General features: G+C 32.9%; 1 protein-coding gene across 1 annotated transcript in view; it reads right to left on the bottom strand.

Annotated features, from left to right (window-relative positions):
- Window positions 1-3,648: 3,648 nt before the first annotated feature.
- The window catches only part of LOC140437528 (MOXD1 homolog 1), an 83,582-nt gene continuing 65,970 nt past the window's right edge, over window positions 3,649-21,260 (bottom strand). Inside the window, exons 7-9 of the mRNA XM_072527105.1 lie at window positions 21,063-21,179; window positions 13,428-14,054; window positions 3,649-8,857 (exon numbers count right to left, since the gene is read on the bottom strand). Of these exons, the coding sequence (XP_072383206.1) occupies window positions 8,657-8,857; window positions 13,428-14,054; window positions 21,063-21,179 (945 nt within the window). The 3' untranslated portion in view covers window positions 3,649-8,656. The remainder of the gene's footprint in view (window positions 8,858-13,427; window positions 14,055-21,062; window positions 21,180-21,260) is intronic.

The following is a 21,260-nucleotide window of genomic DNA, read 5'->3' as shown; positions in this document are numbered from 1 at the left end:
CCATTATTAATGGAGTGACTGATTTTCTGAACTACTTTGTCCAGTGTTGTTTCTGTTGATCTGTGCTCTTGATATGCATACTGTTGCCATTGGGAAGATCATTCCACAATGGTCCTTCCTTAATATCTTTATAAAGTATTTCTTTCTATTGCCTTTAACAGAAATTATGTAAGACTGATCGTCCTGTAGGATTTAGGTAGTGCGTTGTCTTTTCGTCCTATTTTGTATGTGTACACCACTTTTACGGTTGTTCAAGTATTTTGTATATAATCTAGTATTATGCTAGTCCTTAAGATTTTTGTTAGAATGTGCAATAATTTTTGTAGTAGAGCAGGAACTATTCCATCCTCCCTGGAAATTTAAATAAAGCAAAGTGGTTTATGGCCCACTTTACATTCTCCGGTTTGATGTTTATAGTAGAGAATTCCCAGCCTTCTTTCAACGTTTAGGCCGAAGTTTTTAGCCCAAGTCTGCTCATCAATAATAGTAAGAGCTCTAGAGTTTCCTTTTAAGATTCGGTAAAGGTGCTATCAAATCTTTGAAGTAGGCCTGGTTTCTATGCCGGATCCTTGAAAAGAATCTTGTGGATTCTAGTGCTGAAAGGTATATCTGAAATACTCTGGCGGAACCTCCTCCAAGATTCCCTTTTCGCTCGTTTTATATCTTTGTTGTATTTTGTAGGAGTTTTTATGTTTACTAGTTTCCGAATTTTTTGGCTTATTCACTAATTCGATAGTCTCCTTACCTATTTTTTCAGTTTTTCCATTTTTATGCTCCATCAAGGGGTTTGTCTGTTATTCGTATTGGTTTTGATTGGTCATGATTGGGTATGATGTGAGAACTGCATAAAATTTTAAATGACGGATAAATTGGGCATTGGGCAAGCGTTGTAATAATAAAAAAAAATTGTTTTAATATTTTAATCAAATCTCAGTAGGTACAAAAATATTGGTAATACAAAATATACACACTAAATCTTAGTATAAATTAAGCTTACGGATATAAATAATTACATACGGAGTGATTCACTTTTGTAGAACTAATTGCTTTGAAATATTTGTTTCTTTAATTAAGATTTAAAAACCAATTATGATTTAAGGAAAGTTAAAAGATAAAATATAAAAGCTTCTGATGCAGAAAGTAAATAGTCACGCATGTGTAAGGGAAGTGCGGGTATTGCCGCCCACTTAAGCAATTTGTTGAATTAAACAAAAACTATAGGTCTTGAAACAGAATTTCAACTATCAAAATACAGTCATGTTATCGACTTCTAATTATTTAAGCCTGAAAGTGTTGATTTATTTTATTTTGCGGAGTATTACATTTATATTCACAAACCTACACTCGGGCGGAATTATCCGACCATGCGGGTAATTGCGCCCAGTGATGGTATAATACCGCCCAGGGTTACATTATATGAAAATCAAACACAAAATAATTATTTGCTCACAAACAACATCTATATATTTATTATGTAAAAAAACATATTCAAAGAACTACTTAATTAAAAAAAAACGAATATAAAAACATTTAAAACTACTCTCTATTTGCAATAATCGCATACAAATGTTTTGTGATTATCGTAACCACTGCATTCCTTATGCGCCCATTTATGGCAAACTCCGCATCTGTACCACATTTCAGATTTTCCATATTCACCACAATACATGCATTCTTCTTCTATGTCGCTGTTGGGATCATCGGAACTATGATCGTTGCAAATTTCCATTTCATCGTGGGATGAAGCACTTGAAGAACTATCGTCAAACTTGACTTTCGTCGTAGCGCGTTTTACCTTTTTGCTGACGTTTTTGCTTTCCTTTCTTCTGTAATTTTCTATTCTCTTTCTGCTCCAGTTCTATTTTTTCTGGAGTTGCCGTCAAAATCTTTGAAATGCCTAATTTTCTACCCCTCTTTTTTAATTTATTTTCATTCACTACGCACAACGGTGTCATTTGTTCAATAGATATATCTCCTTGTCTCTCGTTTATAAGCTCCGATTTTGATGATGAAGGAGCGACATCTGCTTGAGCTTCGATGACTTTTGATGTACTTGGAATAACATCAGGTTCATTTATTTCCAAGACTGCATCTTTTGAAGGTACTCGATTTGGTTTGGAGGTATAGGGAGTAATATCAGCTTCAGGAAGTTGTAGTTCGACAGCGGGAATGTAGAAAGGGTGGAAGGTAAACAATCTTTATCCGTGAAAATATTCGGTCTATATGGAACAATACCACTTATTTCAAAGCCTTTTTGAGCTTTTTCCATGGTGGCTACATGAACGAATGCTCGATTGAAAATTTCCGATATATCAAATGGTGTTATTTTTTGGTGAACATTTAGTCTCATATAGAGAGAACATTTACTTGAATAGGCAGATTTTAGCGGCCCAAAGAATGTCAGATCTAGTGGCTGTAGCTTATGGGACGTGTGGGGCGGAAACGATAACATAATGATCCCATTTTCACGGCAAAATTCATATGCAGATAAAGAACAATGACTGCTGTGATTATCAAGCAATAGCAATGCTGGGTTGTCCTTAGAAGTAGATGCGTGTTTATTAAAATGCTTAAGCCAAATCAACAATAAATTTTCATTCATCCAGCCTTTGGCCGAGCATTCATATATGGCACCTACCGGTCCATTGCGTTTGAGCTGATCCGACATTCGGATTCTAGGATAAATAAACATCGGTGGTATATATCCCTGATGCACTTACTGAGCAACACACAGTTATATTTCGACCTCTCTCCCAACTTACAGCTTTTCCCAGTTGTTTGACACCTTTTGGGGCTATAATTTTGGATGGCACCTGTACCGTGGTAATACCTGTCTCGTCGACATTAAATATATGGCAGGCTTGAAAGTTATATTTTGTTAAGAGTATATTTAAATTTGTGAAAAAAAGGCCTACACGTCACAAGGACTACAAAGTCTTTACCGGCCATTTTTTTGTCATCGTTGAAGCAGTTTTTAATATTATTTTTAACCGCAAACTCGTAGACGATTCTTTGTAAATCAGTGGCCGTTAGACCATAGAACATCTTCGCCAGATAGATGCAGCGATCAGCCACTTGCTGTTCTTGTTCACTGGAAAATATAAGATTACGACCTAGTTGTGCTGCACAAGCATTGTTGGCATTTAGTCTATCTTTTAATGTAGAATATGGGATACCTGAAAACATTAGAAAATGGATTAAAAAATAGAAATCCTATATTACCAAACTCTCTTGCACTTTGCCGTTTTCCCTTTCCGTTTCTAACTGCATTTATAGCTTCCTGAAGTTGTTCTGCACTCCAAGTTGCCCTTTTCCGTGAATTCACCGTTGCCTTTGGCATTCTTTATCCTAAATTAAAAATGTATAAATTAATGTTTAATACCGCTCACTGGAAGGTAATATCGCCCAAGTTGGGCGAAATTACCCGCCATCGCCATATTATAAGCAAAACAATTGTTAATCGTTATTTCTCTAAATATTGAAAGAATTTGTTTCGATCCATATATATAAGAGGACCGGTCACTAATTAATAAAAAAATCAATAAATTAAGTATAAAAATAAGTTACTTACAAATTATTTTCGAGCACGTAAATATTATAGCGGCACCACGCAAAACACGTTTATCTCTGTCAAACAACTAAACTTGCTTATGGCTGGCGATCTTGTTGCTCGCTTCTCTCGGTAGTATCGTGACGTCACTTCAACGTTGTCAAAGTTACTATTTCTCTATGTTTAACATATTGTATAGAGTGGACGGTATTTGCCGCTGGGCGGTAATACCCGCATTTCCCCTAAGTATAATTTGGTAGTACATCTACTACCGAGATCAGTCTAGCAAGAAATATCGTCCAAGATAACATTTTGAATGCATGGAATTTTTCGTATCACAGGAAATACTGCAAATCTTTCTCACACAAACTAATATTAAAATTGAAGCAATCGACCAGAGTTTTACGTTTTCGATTGACACTGGAGAGAAACAGACTACCTAAGCTCTGACGTAACAATGGGCGGGAATTTTAAAATCCTTTCCAAATATTTCTGATTCGTGTGAATTTGTCCTATAAGAAATTGGAAAAATTGTTTGAAGATTAAACAAGGACTTCTGGCTATGAACATTCATTCTGTGTGATTGGTATTACTTGTTCGTCAATTTGTGAGGTAAGAATATCAAAGTATTAGGATATTTGCTATCAATGTTAATGTTTTAAGGTTAAATACTCATTATGCTAATTTGGTAAAAAGGTTTTCACAGAATGTTATATTACAACTTAGACTAGAAAACGAATATCTTTAGTCTTTTACAGGATAAAATCACTTACAACGAAAAAAGAATAAAACATTAATTTAAATATTTTTCAACTTCGTAAATAAATTCTATGATTTATTGATTTATTTTGAAATACCCCTGACAAAAACAACAACAAAATACCTTGAAATACAGTAAAAAAATAATTAAAGTTTTGGTTAAGTTTACCGAAATAACAAGCTGAATATAGCCGCAAATGTCAACCATGAAATAAAATATGTCGGTTGGCAGTGTTGGGATGTTGGAAAACGCATATGTTGTATGCTTCAAATATAAAGAGAAAAAGCTTTTAAAAAGTACATTTGGATTATATTATTTTATGAATTCTGCAATTAATTTATATGAAACAATAACGAGCAAATATTTCTCTCTTTCGAGATTAATTGCAAACATCTGTTGCATCTGGCAACTGCTGATTAGACGATTGCCAAATATATCCCCTAATCTATTAAAGGGCAATTGCCAAAAAATTCTAATAATTAACTGCAATTAATCTCCAAAGAAACGAATATTTACTCATTCTTGTTTTATATATGTAAATCAAAAATTGCACAATTCATAACATAATATAATCAAAATGTACTTTTCTAAAGCTTTATCTCTTTATATTTGACACATACGGCATATAGGTACATTATAAAAACATGCCACCACTGCTAAACCGACATTTTTTGTTTCATGTTTGATTGTTTGATATTTGCGGCTATATTCAGCTTGTACTTTCGGTAAACTCATCCAAAGTTTTAATCAAAAAATAAGAATAAGAGTGAATATCTTAATATTCTTACCTCACAAATTCACGAACAACAAATAATACCAATCGCACAGAATGAATGTTTATAACCAAAAGTCCTTATTTACTCTTCAAACAATTAAAAAACCAATATTTCTAACTTCTTACGGGACAAATACACACAAAATAGAATTGTTTGGAAAGCTAAGCCCCGGCCATAAGGTAATTAAATGAAAACAACTTAAGGTGGAATTTTTCACATTTATATACTTTCAATCTAAAAAGTATAGTACAGTAGATGTACACCAGAATAATATTACTTTAAGTTCTACAGAAACAAATCACTTTATATGATTAACTCACAGCACAGGTTAACTACCTAATTTAGGGCTCTTATATTATAATTGTTTGGTAAAATCGGTATGTACAGATTACTTATTTACAATTAAAATTATCAAACGTTAAAAGTTTATCAAAAATATACAAAAGCTAACAATAAATAGATACTTTTATAGTGTAAGTAGTTTTAGTCACATTTTTGTTACTTTTATTGTTCATTTTTTCTCAGTCTTAGAAAAATGTGAATTTACACATATACGAAAACATTAAATGCTTTTTAATTAATGATTTAACATATTTTTAAACCCCAAACACAATCAAACATTGTAGATAAATTGTCAAAGTTGATGTCATATTTTTTGTAATAATATACAATACAAATACTTCCAAAAGTATTGGTGCCCCTATTAATTTTTCTATTAATAGTTCATTGCGAGGTCATAATTTTTTGTATATAATAAATTCTTTATTATATTGTCATAAATTATAAATAGCTTTCTAGCAAATTCTTATTTTCGTCCAAAAACATTCAATGTATAAAAAAGAAAACAGTTTTAAACTGATATCGCTTATTAAAAGATTATTAAAATACAAGAAAATCGTACTTTTTAATTTATCTTGTCCAAATACACAGCGCTCAAAGAATTGAAAATATGATAGCTCTAAAAAACATCCAAAGAATGATTGGCCAGATATAATTCTTCAAAACATGCTAAAAAAGGTTTTTAAACAAAGACTACAAGTTGCCCAAAAACAAAGCTCAGTTAAGGAATATTTGAAACTATTATAACTATGTAATTAGTTAAATGTGAGAAATGGAGGATAGAGAAAGCAAGATCTGCATTTCAAAAAAATGGCTCAGCTATTCAAACGTCATGATTTATCAATACCCATAAAAATCAGGTTACTAGATGTTATATATTTCCTTTACTGTTGCGCAGAGTTAAGTAATGGACTCTCATAGACGCTACCTGCAAGAAAATTGATGCTTTCGAAATGTGGCTTTATCGTCGAATCCTAAAGATATCTTATAACGACCACGTTACTAATCAGCACATTTGATTAAGAATGTAGAAAGAAAAAGAGCTGTTAATCACAATAAAAACAGTTCACCTCGTAAAAAATCGTATCCCTCGGTCACATCATGAGACTAGCGAAAGATATGGATTGCTGCAACTAATTTTACATGGAAAATAAAAGGAAAAGGAAACCAGGAAGGTGAAGGATTTACTGGCTGCCAAGATAGTTGTCAACATCCGAAATGGATAGGCACTACAAGAAGAAGAAGAGATATGGTTCATACAGTTCATACAACATTCCATTAACCCGGCGCCCTCTGGTTTTTAATACCGCCGGATTAGTGAGATTCTACTGTAATCGTGTAATGTAAGTCTAATGTAAGTCGATATAAAATATTACAACTGATCCTTAAAGACAAAATAGGGGGCCGTAGAGGCGTAGGAAGAAAACAAGTTTCTTGGCTAAAAAACATTCGTGAATGGACTCAGATATCAAATGCAGGACAATTATTCCATATTGCAGAAGATCGAGAAGCCTTGGCAATGGTGATCGCCAACGTCGGATAATTCTGATATGGCACGCGAAGAAGAAGAAGATATTGATTAAGTTCCTCTGTAAACCGCCAGGACTTGATAGTGACTGTTTAATAATATTAGGTCAATATGCTCCAATATTTTATTAATAATGTGATTTTAGAATGACGAGATGTAATGAGCCATTGATTAAAAAAGGAGCGATCATATAGACTATTAAGTTATGTCTTTGTTATAATATTAAATGGTTTTCTCAAAAATTCTTTTGCCTCTTTATACATTTTTTTAAATTTTGAAGACAGTTTTCAGAAAATAGAAGTATCTGTGCCAAAACTTTTGGGAGTTTGTGTAAAATAAGTACTAAGTCTCCCTGAAAGATATTCGTGCACCAAAGCAAACATAGATTCCGAAAATTATAATAAATCATTTGTGGTAGAAAATGTCCTTTTATTGTATAATTTTCTTGGTTAGCTGTACTTTATAAAAGCAGTTAAAGATCATTGATACACATTCCAAAAATGTGAAATTGAATAATTGTCCAGAATATGACAGTAAAATAGTTGAGGACCTCTGAATTTTTTTTTTATATACATCGATTTGCTTGAAATTTTGACAGTAGTTAAAATATAGCTCAAATATCATAGTCTACCCTATGGCAATGTTTGCTTTTCCTCTGGGGTGGTTACCGCCCCAGCTCGGGGGTGGAAAAAGTTTATAAAAAAAAACCGAGGTAGTCGCTATAATAGTGACATACGATTTCCCCGCATACACGGTAGTAGGAATCACAGACTTCACGCGGAGTGGAATTGTTTATACATTTCTTTGAGGGGGTAATGAGGTACTGATTAAGAATATTTTGCCAGTCTTCAACGGTTTAATACCAGAAGTGAGCGTGCGGACCAACGTCTACAACCAACTATCACATGTAGTGAGTTAGATCCATAGTGCTCGAGAAAATACCATCTTGCAATATAACCGTTATTGCCTATTGAGAGTGTAATGACTCACAAGTTGGTATTACTCCAGTAAACCAAATCTAGGACACAAAATGGCATCCGAAAAATAAAAATGATGTTTGTAACAGCTAACGCAGTAGGATGTTGGAATTTTTATAGTATTAAAGATTGTATTATCCTTCTAAAACACTCACCAGACGAATGCTATATGGTTGTCAGGGTTATCTTCCGAGTTCTCTAGTATTCAAGTTAAAAAGCTCTTACTTTTTAGGCAGACTCAACAATAAAGAGCTGTCGGAATTCTCTTTGGAATTCACTAGTATCCAAGTTGAAAAACCGTTCCGGGATTCCTGGTACCTCTTTTCCGCTGGTGAAAAAATTGGTGCGGAGTATGGCAAATGATTCTTAAAGAAAAACTAGAAGGTTGAAAGAGAGATACAAAATAAATTTTTTGGCTGAAAAACATTCGAAAAACATACAAAAACCAATGCGTAGAAGTATTAAAATATATAATACACGAAAAATAACAGTTTAATAAAACGAATTTTCTGAAGAAGTAAAAACTAATAAGAAAATATATCCAATATCCGGAAGTTTAGAAAAATACTATAAACAAAACAAAATATCAAACGGCCTCTATAATGTATACATCAGTAATTTAGATCCAGAAATATAGCTACATTGTGATACGGCTATTCTTTTCCGAATAGTAGAAGATTTATGTTTGCTTTTTAAGTGCTTAGAATAAGCAAACTGTTTAAAAATTTACATAAAACCAGTTGCTAATAGTGACACCAACAGTGAATAATAAGTCAAGGTAGGTATTGTCATTATCCACATTTTTTCAGACGATGAAAACGCTCCATTGTCCTGAGTTGTGTACGGCGTCTTAGATCTGTAACTACATTGGATATTTTCCCTCCTCTCGTACTGCTGAAATTCTGGAAGCTTTACGATAAGTTCATTCTGAAAAAGAATTAAAAAATAAGTTGAACATTTTAAAAAATAAAGAGTTAAAGTAGGTAATAGACATAACACATCACTCTATCACTGAAAAAATCATTGTTTACCTACAAAACGTTTCTTATGTATTTTTGGAGAAAAATGGTTCAAATAAAAAGCTCTCGTTGTTGGTACAATAACTACCTTCTAAAACCCACATTTTTATATATTTTGTCGATGTAAAAATTTCAACACCACGCATTTTGGAAACGAAGAATTTGCTGACATATACAGAATGTGGCAGATAAATGCCAATTAGAAATATCTCGATAACTAGAAATACCTCGTTTAATGAAAATATTGTCATCTATTTGCTACTTCCGGTTATAACGGAAGTTGCTTATAACTTGGTCTTTTTTAATGTGACATCCTGTATATTTTTTAATTTTAGAAATATTAACGTTATTCTGAACATGTTTGTTAATACTTTCCTATACATTTAACGTGAACCGTTTTTGAGTTATAATGGTTTTTATATGATAATTACACTTTTCTACCGTGTATATAAAGATCTATATCCTCTAATGTAATTTGAAGTTTATCTAAGCTTAAATTCCTTAGGAACTTATTAACCATATACAGCTTTATCGTTTACAGTGGTTTTCATTATACAGAGTGCTCTCAGGGTGGAATATTCTGACGACAAGTTATTGTTAAGGTTTAATAGTAATTTTGTTATATGCCGTTGGGTTACAGTTATAATATATATATATATATATATATATATATATATATATATATATATATATATATATATATCGGTATTTTAGGCGGTACGCCCTTCCGGTAGGGATCTATGGAGGAGTATCACCGAGCCGCAAGCCCTTATCTCTTGCCGTGCTGCTCCACCATAGGCCGATCAGACACCAGCATATTCTACCATATAAATAATAAAATAAAATAATAAAATGTATTCTGCAATAAAAAATCTTTTAAAGTTAATTTAAATATTTTCATATTCTTACATTTTTTTATTGGCTCGGGTAACTTATTATATATTCTTTGACCTATTATTGCAGGTGAGTAAAAATGCATATTTCCTTTAGAAAAAGGCACATGTAATTTTTGATTCTGCCTTGTATTTTTATTGTGAATTTGAATATTAGTTTTAAATTTCTCAAGATTTGAATGAATAAAAACACAAACTTCAAAAATATATAAGCACGGCAGAGTTAAAAGTTTATATCTAGTAAAGTAACTCTTACAGCTAGTAATTCGAGAAATACCAGCAATACAACGGACTATTCTCTTTTGAGACAGAAAGACTTCACTGACTTCACTGAATACAAGACCTACCCCAAAATACTATGCCATACCGCAAACGAGACTCCACCTGAGCATAATACAGCATAATTAGCTGTTTTTCACTTAGTATATCTTTGAGGTTTCGAAGTAGGTAGCATGCTGAGTTTATTTTGGAAATAATATCATCACATTGCCTTTTCCAATTGAGACATTCATCAACATACAAACCCAAAAACTTTAGGCAATGAACTTTTTCAGTTTGTTTAGAATATATTGATAGTTAACGATATCTAACAGATGTTTCTGTCTATTGTGGAAATAAATAGCATGCGTTTTATCCGCATTAAGATGTAAGTAATTCGAGGAAAACCAATTACTAAGATCACACAAAAGTTCGCTACATTTATTTTCAAGAGATATATGTGATTTATCTGATATAAGTATTGAAGTATCATCTGCATAAAGTGTAAACTTTACAGCAGAATTTATTGAGACAATATCATTTAAGTAAATAAGAAATAATATTGGGCCAATTACAGAACCTTGTGGAACACCCATATGAATGTAAATGTAATCTGATTTGCAAATATTTACTGATTGTTGGGATACATCTGTTAAGGAAACATACTGACGACGTTCTGATAGGTAGGATTCTATCCATTTTAGAGAGAGATCTTTTATTCCAATATTTTCTAACTTATTAATGAGTAACGTATAATCGACACAGTCAAATGCCCTACTGAGATCACAAAAAATCCCGACAGGGCATCCGCATCAATATAGTTAGTTAAAGTCTCATAAAATGAATGAACTGCTGTATTTGTAGACTTACCTGCCTGAAAGCCATGCTGATATTTACTAACAATACCTTTCTCCAATAAATAAGAGTTTAATCTGTTAAGATAACAGTATTCGAATATTTTCGAAAACACTGAAGGGACAGTTATTGGGCGATAATTACTAATATTCTTTGGATCACCTTTCTTATGTACAGAAACGACATTTCCCACCTTTAGATAATCCGGGAAAATACCATTGCAAAAATACAAGTTTATTAGAAATGTTAAAGGTGATAATATGAATGGAATTACTTTTTTTAATAGCAACTGTTGCTTTAATAAAGTCCTCGTAGACATACCGTCTCAGGACTTGCAACTTAATGTAGAATCATATGTCGCCATGTTACCAATCCAACGGTAACTTTACCATCCTATTTGTAAACACGACATAATGTAAACTAAACTTCATATATTAATTTTTAAAGGGTTTTTACCCTCATATTTACTGGCTACATTCATATAATATATTGACACTGATGATGGAATACTTATTCCGAAAACGTTTTGTCTTTTTAACATAGAACGACTGGGTTTTTTATATACCTTTTTATAAAGGATTTTATTGGAAAATTTTTTATTATATGGTATACAGCCAACTACAGGAACTTAGTTTCCTTGTGAATTTTTATTCCTTCGGGAACCTTTTTGTGAATAAGTATTTCCAATAACTTGCCGTGTTTTTGCTGAGAGATATCCTGAGAAGCCTCGACCAAAGCCTGTTCCCAGTTTGGCGAGTTTATAAGTAAAAGAAACAAGCTCAAGACCCACGACGATAATGAAGACTTACAAATAGATATCCTGGAATATTTTGTATCTAATCCAAATTCACCCTTACGGGAATGTTAGCAATTGTTACAGGTATCGAATAGAACAATTCACAGAATTAAAAAGAAATATCATTGGACCCTTTATTCCTATACACTAGCTCAACATTTACATCCTGGAGATTATGTAAGACGTGTAGAATTTCGTAAAAATAATAAGATAGTCGCTCTCATGATTTATGACGAAAATTTAAACGGAGAGCGTTACTCCAATATTTTACGACAAGTAATTGTAGAGACAGTGCACGCTTTGCATAATAATAAGGCTGACGTGGCTTGGTTTCAACAAGATGGATAACCGGCTGATAATGTTCGAGGAGTCGGCAAATTGTTTGAAATATTTAGCGATAGATGGATAGCTAATAAAGGTTCGTTTCTCTAGCCACCAAGATCCTCACAATTATTGTCAGTGTTAGAATATTATATTTGGAGATATGGTAACAAAAAGGTGTTCTCTGAACCTGCCACAACTAAAGTCCTTCATGTTTTTAACGAAATAAATGGAGAATCAATATAAGGAGCTACTAATGAAAATCTGATTAAAAGAGTGTATAAATGTTTGGAAGTTGATGAGCAAATTTTTGAACATTTATTACATTAATAAGCTAGTGCCTATTTTCTTTGATTGCATCTTTTTAATTGTTCAATGTTTAACTTACATTATGAAAATTAACACAATATAGTCTTTAAAAAATAAATTTTTGTGACAAAAATATATAAAGTTTATTTGAATTTATTTAAAAATTGCAAGAGAGAGGTATAGGGAATACTAATACAGATGGATAGTGAGAAACAGAAATATAGAAACATATTCTTCTAAAATAATGAATCACATACAGGGTGTCCCATTTGAAACAAATTTAAAAGGCGAAAATTTAAGATACCGGTTTTATGTCAATTTTGACAACACCCTGTATAAGAAAAAAAGCAACTTTATACTGCAAACGATAATGTATCTGGTTAATAAGTTTATATGGAATTTAAACTTTTAATCAAATTATTTTAGAGGATATAATAACTTTGAATACATGATAGAAAAGGGTATTTTTCATAAAAAAAAACCATTATAACTCAAAAACTGTTCACAATAGGTATAGAAAACTATTAACAAAAAATGTTCAGAATAACGTTTATATTTTTAAAATGAAAAAAATATATAGGGTGTGCCATTAACAAAAAAAATATTTTCATTAAACAGTTTACTATTTAAAACCCCTTCATTCCAATTTTTATGATTCAGTTACCTTTAGTTCTCTAGATATTTCTAATTGGCCATTTGTCTGCCGCACCCTGTAATTATATAGCGAACTGTATAAGTAATAAAGTATTTTTTACTAGTTTTTGATACCAGTACTAGTACCAACATAGCACCAAGAAAGTTGTCATAAAGACAGAATTTACTTAAAAAATATGTAACACCCTGTATTTCAATAACAATAAAACTTATGACGCATGTTTATAGAAACGTTTAGTTGACCGCGTAGGAAAAAAGACAAATTATAAACAAGTATCAATCATAAATATTTCATAGACAGCATAGTCAAAAGTGGCAACCAATTTTTGAATTATTTGACTAATTATATAAATTTGATTATCTTAATTAAAATTAATTTATTTAATACTCACAATAGCTAGAGTGTCGTCTCTCTTCCTGCAGAAAGTCAAGTGCAATCCTTCGTAGAAATATTTTTCCATGGTTTTGGTAAAAATTGTCTCGTTGTAGGGCATATTATGCAAATGTTCCGTAAAGGTTAAATTTCTAAATTCTTGAGGTTCTTTAATAACTAGCTTATCAAATACAGCGTGCCATTCATCTTGATAACCTTCAATTACATAATCTTTAGCGTTTTTGAGAGCAACTATAGCCAAATGATTGGCTTCTGACGACAATTCATCGCCTGGCTTAGTTATAAACGGATTCAACGTCGATGTAGAGGGCTCCCCATCGATTCTTCCCTCTAGTAACGCTTTCTCGATTTGGTTCATATCTTTACCATAAAACTCTTTGATTCCTAGATTTTCGAAGAAATATTTTACAGGAGGCATTGAGTAGCAACCAGCAAGCTGGGTCCTTGGATAATGTAACACAAACGCCAAACACATTTCATCCTGGGTCGAGTAGCCTCCTAGAGTTGGTTTGCTTCGGTTTAATGTCGAGTAGGTGCACTCCGTTATGAGACCATCTCCTGGAAGTATCGGTATATCTTGTGATAAAGAACGTGATTGTTGGTAGTTGAAATCATATCGGTTATCCTAAAATATATCATGATTATTGGGGGTCTTATACATAAGAATAGTGTGATAAAAATCATTCTACTTAATATCAGGCAAACGAGGAAATAAATTTTTTAATAATTAGAAAAGCAGATAATAGCGATTATAGACAGATACCAAAGGTCTTTAAACTTTTCCTAAAGGCGTGAATAAGGTAACTACAAAGATAAATTATAAGTATATCATCATCATCATTGGCATCACAGCTGGTTATGAACCAAAGCCTTCTTCAGAACAATCCTCCATTCACCACTATCTCTGGCAACCCTGTCCATACTCGTAACACCAATAGATTTTAAATCGTCCTCTAAGTTGTCTTGATACCTAAGCCTCGTTCTTCCTCTGACTCGTTGTCCCATCGGCTCTCTTCGGTCAAAAACCACAAACCTTGTTCTTTTATTCCTCCATATATTCTTGGTCCTTCTATCTAAGTGACCACATATCTGCTCCATATGTTAGTCTTCTTCTTCTTCTTAAAGTGCCTATCCGTTCCGGACGTTGGCGATCATCACGGCTATCTTCACTTTGCTTATTGCAGCGCGGAACAGTTCAGTGGTAGTCGTGTTATACCACTTTCGCAAATTTTGAAGCCAGGAAATGCGTCTTCTTCCCGGTCCTCTCTTACCATTTACTGTTACATATGTTAGTACTGCTCTTATTAGTGTGTTATAGACGGTGACTTTAATTTTTCTGGGTAGTTTTGGTAGAGGCCATCTGTCTTCTCAAGCCATAGTAACACTTATTGGCAATTACTATTCTTCTTTTAAATTCTTCACTTACGTTGTTATCCTAGGTCAACGGGCAGTCTAGGTATATGAAGGTGTCTGATAGAACTTTGCTTGATATCTACCAATTGTTGGGGGAAAGCTTATTAAATTCCTTTCCCCAGCGGGTACAGTACCAAAATTTTAGGACCATGAACTGTTAAAGAGTTTCCTTCGATACATGTAAGTAGATTTCACGGCAATGATTCCTTATGTGTATGGTTTGATCGGATTGTACTTAGCGAGAAATAAAGCGTAATCAATCGATACTACACATTTAATCACAAGAGAATATTTACAAAACCACTATTATTAATTAAACAGCTTGCTTTAACACGTTGTTCATTGTTATACCGGCGTTATACCGTTTTTGGGAAGCGCGAATATAGAAGAAACTAATGCACATTTCATTGCCTTTTTTAAGACGCAGGGAGCGTAGGCACTCAGTACAGCACACAGCCGCACGGTCGGCTATTAACTTAAGACACAAAATCACATCTGCGATTTCTTTGACTTAAACCGATCTGTATCTGAAAGTGTCGACAAGCTGACGTCCATTATAACCCAACGCCCTTATAAGGTATTTATGACACAAATACTCTACAGGCAAGAAGTACAGTCTGTCGCATAAGATCCAAGCCAATATTTGCGAAAACGAAAAATAAACTAAAATTAATATAACCTGTTGTTTTTACAACACACCTTCCAGTTGTTTTGATATTGGTAGAGAAAGAATCTTGGAGGCAGTATAGTTTCCGATGTTCATACTGTAATAAAACTCCGATTAATGTCCACTGTTTCCGACGAAAGAGTAGGGCAAATGACAAATAGAAAAATAAATTTCCAAATAAAAAGACACCTGTAACAGTAGAGATACTTAAATTCCTAACTGAAGAAATAAAGTTACATATTCGAAATAATAAAGTTATCATATAAAAAAGTTTTTAGAATCCAATACAGAGTTGGAACTATAACAAATTAAAATATATTCAATTCATTTTTTGAGAACTGAGGATAGACAAGGAATTGAGTAGGATAGGCTAAGTGATGCCAACAGGATACGGCATCATGTATTGATAGAATATACAATAGAACTGATAAAAGAATCTCTAAAAGTAGAAAGTAGAATCCGGATACAAAATGAATTAACGGAAACAATAGATGTGAAAAAGGGACTACGCCAGGGAGACGCTCTATCATGCATCTTGTTCAACATCGTGCTCGAGAAAATACTGAGGGACACAACAGTCAATACACGAGGAACAATCATTAATAAAAGCGTGCAAATACTAGCATTTGCAGATGATGTTGACATAATCGCAAGATCAAGAAGAGAAATGATAGAGGCATACAACCAAATAGAACGAGCTGCACAAAATAGTGGTCTTAAAATCAATCAGACCAAAACAAAATATATGCAGGTAAGAAAAAACGCAGAAAGAAGGCAGCCACAAAATATAACAATAGGAGAATACAACATAGAGGAGGTAAAAAACTTTATATACTTGGGATCCCTAGTCACGTCTGATAATAACGTTACGGAGGAAGTGAAGAGGCGAATATTTATTGCAAATAAATGTTACCATGGCTTAATTAGACACCTAAGATCAGATAACGTCGCAAGAAAGACAAAATTCCAAGTATATAAAACCCTAATAAGACCGGTACTCACATATGGCTCAGAAACCTGGACACTTACTAAAAGAGAGGAAACGTTGTTAGCCACCTTCGAAAGAAAAATCTTGCGACACATATATAAGGGCACAAAAGAAAACGGAATATGGCGAAGACGATACAACTCTGAACTATACAAAATATACCAGGATCCGGATATTATAACATTCATCAAAATAGGACGGCTGCGTTGGATAGGACATGTAGAAAGAATGGAAGAAGGCGAAATACCCAACAAAATATTCAAACAGATGCCAGTAGGAAAAAGAACAAGAGGAAGACCGAAACTGAGATACTTAGAACAAATAGAAAATGATATAACAACCTTAAAAATAAAAAACTGGAGAAAAAAAGCACGAAACAGATCGGAATGGAGAAGAATCCTAGAACAGGCCAAGACCCAAAAAGGGTTGTCGAGCCAGTGATGATGATGATGAGGATAGACAAGTTTTTAACAATATGAATATTCTTTCAAGACATCTTTAAAAGTCTAAACTAAAAATAGAAGATCTGGCTAGAGGATAGGATGGCTTTATCAAATCCTGAATTTTTATACTATAAAATGTATAATATATATTTGAATTGTCAGTATGAATAAGGCAGATAAAGTTCAAATATTATATAGAAGAATTTTTTATAGTATATATATATATATATACTATACTATTAATCATTTAGAAAATAAGCTAAAAGATCTCCAGGCCAAATCAAAATCTATACTTAATTATTACACATATGTTGAGTTCAAACGTAGACAACAAGTAATTTATAACAATCTTTTTCATAAAATTAAGAGAACCAATATCAATAAATTTAATAAGTTCAGATTAGATAGTTTTGACAGTATTGATTTCAGGGAGAGTTGGTTTAAAAACCTCACAGACTTAGAATTTCCTGTAGAAGTTAAAAAGTTGTTGGCTTTAGGCCCTAAGTTCGCTTTACTTCCTAACAAAAAAGATTTTAAAGTTTCCTCTTTGTTGGCAGACATCGAAAACATTTTAAGACCAATTGAGAATGTCGATAAGGACATTCTGAGGTCCAAATGCACTAATATAATTACTAACTTTCTCAACAAAGATGAAAAAGACCATTTCTTAAATAAATATTATATCAAATGCAAAACTTTTTTGAAACATCACCCTGAGATCAAGATTGTCCAGAGCGACAAAGGCAATGTCACTGTAGCAATGTACACTAGGGACTATATACAAAAATGTGAAGACTTACTCACTGACACTAAATATTATAAAAAGTTGAACAATAATCCCGTGTGTACTTTGCAACAAAAGGCTAATAAACTAGTTTCTGATTTGGTAAAGGAGATTTGGGATCAAAAATTCATAAACCTACTCTGTCTATGAGACCAATAGTGTCCTCAATAGTTACACCTAATGGCCCCATAGCAAGTTTTTTAACTAATATTCTCACAGAAACGTACAGTAATAACAGCGAGTTTTGCATTCAGGACTCTTTCAGTTTCAGTTCTTTTATTAATAACTTTAAATTACCTACGAACTATAAGCTCGTTAGTTTTGATGTAGTGTCTCTGTTCACTAATTTACCATTACACACAATATTGGTTAGCGTTGAGAAACACTGGGATGACATATCAATACACACAACCCTTAACTTAGCTAATATCAAAAAACTCATTTCTTTTGTTTTTGACTCTGTTTTTATTTTTAATGACTGTTACTACAAACAAGTCTTTGGTACTCCAATGGGTTCCAGTATTTCACCAATACTGTGCAATTATGTCTTAGATGATTTGATTGAAGATAGTTTGCAACAAATCAATTTTGAAATACCGTTCATAAAGAGATATGTGGATGACTTAATCTTGGCACTACCTGCAGACTCCATACACTCTACGTTAAATGTGTTCAACCAACAAAACCCACACTTGCAATTCACGTGCGAGGAGGAGCGGGAGGGATCTTTGCCTTTCCTTGACATGAGTTTGCATAGATGTGAGGATAATGTGAAAACACAATGGTATAGAAAACCCATATGTAGCAATAGATTCATAAGCTACCACTCCTACCACCCCCCGAGGATGAAAACTAATTTAGTCCTAGCGATGAAAGAACGTGTCAAAAGGTTGTCTCATCCGGATTATCTCCAACATGATCTCAACCTCTTACGCAATATTTTTGTTGAAAATTCATATCCTCTAAGACTGATAAATAAATTAATTTTTAATGTCCCCTTTGTTAATAGAAACAACATACTTACTATGTCACAATCAGTGCCCTCAGCACAAAATATTTCTGCTCCAACAAGTGTGTATTTTTATGCCCTTCCATATATTCCGAAACTAACCGTTGAACTCACTAAGATTTTTAAAGACTTTAAGAATATCAAAATAGCTAACAAGAACATCAAAACCATACGTCAGCTGTATAGCAAAATAAAACAACCCCTAACCACTCTAGAGACTACAGATGTTGTTTATTGCATTCAATGTACTGAATGTCCATCCACGTACATTGGTGAAACTGGAAGGAATCTGTCTAGCCGTATTATTTCTCATAAGAGTGATTGTAGATTAAACAAACCTACTTGTGCTTTGGCAGAGCATACTATCGATCTAGACCATAAGATAGATTTCAACAATGTAAAAATATTAGCCAGAGAGAAAAATAAATTCAAGAGAACTTTCTTAGAGATGGTACATATCAGCAAGAGTGATAATAACAATCTTAATAAGAGATCTGAGATCCAGAATCTTAGCAAAATTTACAATTTTATATTGACTTTTGACTGAGCTATTTTGCATCTCAGAGTTTTCTTTGGTTTTTTCCTTTTTTTGAAATTTCATTATTAATTGAATATTTACGATCAAACTACAATTACTAATTCAGTTTTGTTTTGTTTTGAGTTGTTTTTTCTAAACCTATTTACTAAATACTATTTAAAACCGATTGATATATATATATATATATATATATATATATATATATATATATATATATATATATATATATATATATATATATATATATATCAATCGGTTTTAAAACGTCTTCCGACGTTGTCCGATGCCTAATTTCCATGACACTCTATCATCCCATTGGCCGTCTCTAAGATCTCTTGGGCTCATCGCCTTCGTTACTCCCTCTCTCCAAGATTTCTTGGGTCTTCCTCTCTTTCTGCGATTTGATGGTATCCATTGCATAATTATCTTTGGGAGTCTTGAGTTATCCATCCTCTAGACGAGTCCGTACCATATCAGCTGTTTTCTTTCTATGTCTGTTGTTAGACAGCCGTCAACCCCCATTTGCTGTCTTATCTCATCATTACGTATTCTCTATCTGCGTGACACTCCTACTGATCTTCTAAAAGCGTTTATTTCTACTGCCTCCAGGTTTCTTCTGTTGTTTTCGATTATTCGCCAAGTTTCCGCTCCGTACAATAGACTGCTTTTAATAAGAGTTTCGCAGATATTGTGTTTTCTTCTTTTTCCTATTTCATGACTCCACAGTACGCTGTGTTTAGACAACCTATTGTTTTTCTGAATTGTGTTATTCTTCTCTTTATTTCTTTATCATCTTTCCCCGTTGTGTCAAAAAAGATTCCTAGGTATTTGTAATGGTCGCAGGGCATGATGATTTCGTTATTTTCTAATGTGATGTTCGATAGTTCGGTACCTATTGGTAGGTATTTTGTTAGGTATTACCAAGTAACAATACAAAAAATTTGTTTTGTCTTCACAGTCGCAGACTAATAGCTCGGGCTTTGCTCCACTTCCGGTTCACCTTAGACCCTGAGGCTAATTTTACTATTCTATAAAATTGTGTTTTATTTTAAATGTAAGAATAGATAGTGTTTCTCTAAAGTGTCTATAAATATAAAGCACAAAATCCACCCATAGATGGATTGATAATAGACAGCAGATAGGATTCTTCATCTAAGACGACCGAACCCCTTTCCAGAGCATTAGAATCAAGAACCAGAAAACCGATCTTTCTTTACTATATGACGATGACTGTTTAATTTGTATTTTGAGAACGATTTCAGATGTGGAAATCGAAACGATAAAATAAACATATTTCCAACTGAAATTCTAGTTAATTCCGATTAAAGATACTAGATAATATTATAACGCAGCGAGAAAATAGTTTTAGAACAATATTACATCGTTTAGAAACTACACATGATGAACGAAACTATAATAAGCAGATACCGTCACCGTCTGAGTTGAAGAAATAGAAATTCATACGTTCCTATATGGTACTCGAAGAATAAAAATGTCTTAATTACTGTAATCATAAAATATGAAAGTTCGGTGCTCTATCCCATATCTTACTTTGTTATATTACATCTTTACCAAATGTATCATATATGCTTTTTACATTAAAATTAAAAATGTTGTGTAACCCTTTCATATTGTCTTGATTTTGTCTCATTTTGTCACTATTAAGTGACAATATCAATGTCATTATTAAGTGTTTTGAAATACTATTCGTACAGCTGAAGACAGAGAAAAGGTTGCCAACGTAACCGCTAAACTTACCGTCTGGTTTTAAATTAATAAATATATATTTACCTCAGCCAATGGTGTTAGTTCCTTCATGGCTCGGATATGCCTTAATTTCAACTTTTTAGCTGCCAAATGAGAGTGTAGCATGACTGATACCACATTGATTCCTTCTTTTGGAATAACCTGGAAACAATTTTTTTTAGTCAGTCAATCAGAAAAGGTTAAGACAATATTTTTGTATAATAGAACCTTGGACAAGGAAAG

The sequence above is a fragment of the Diabrotica undecimpunctata genome, chromosome 3, assembly GCF_040954645.1.
Source record: "Diabrotica undecimpunctata isolate CICGRU chromosome 3, icDiaUnde3, whole genome shotgun sequence".
Taxonomy (NCBI): Eukaryota; Metazoa; Arthropoda; class Insecta; order Coleoptera; family Chrysomelidae; genus Diabrotica; species Diabrotica undecimpunctata.
Note: the sequence above shows the minus strand (reverse complement) of the source record. Positions and strands in the feature narration are given on the sequence as shown.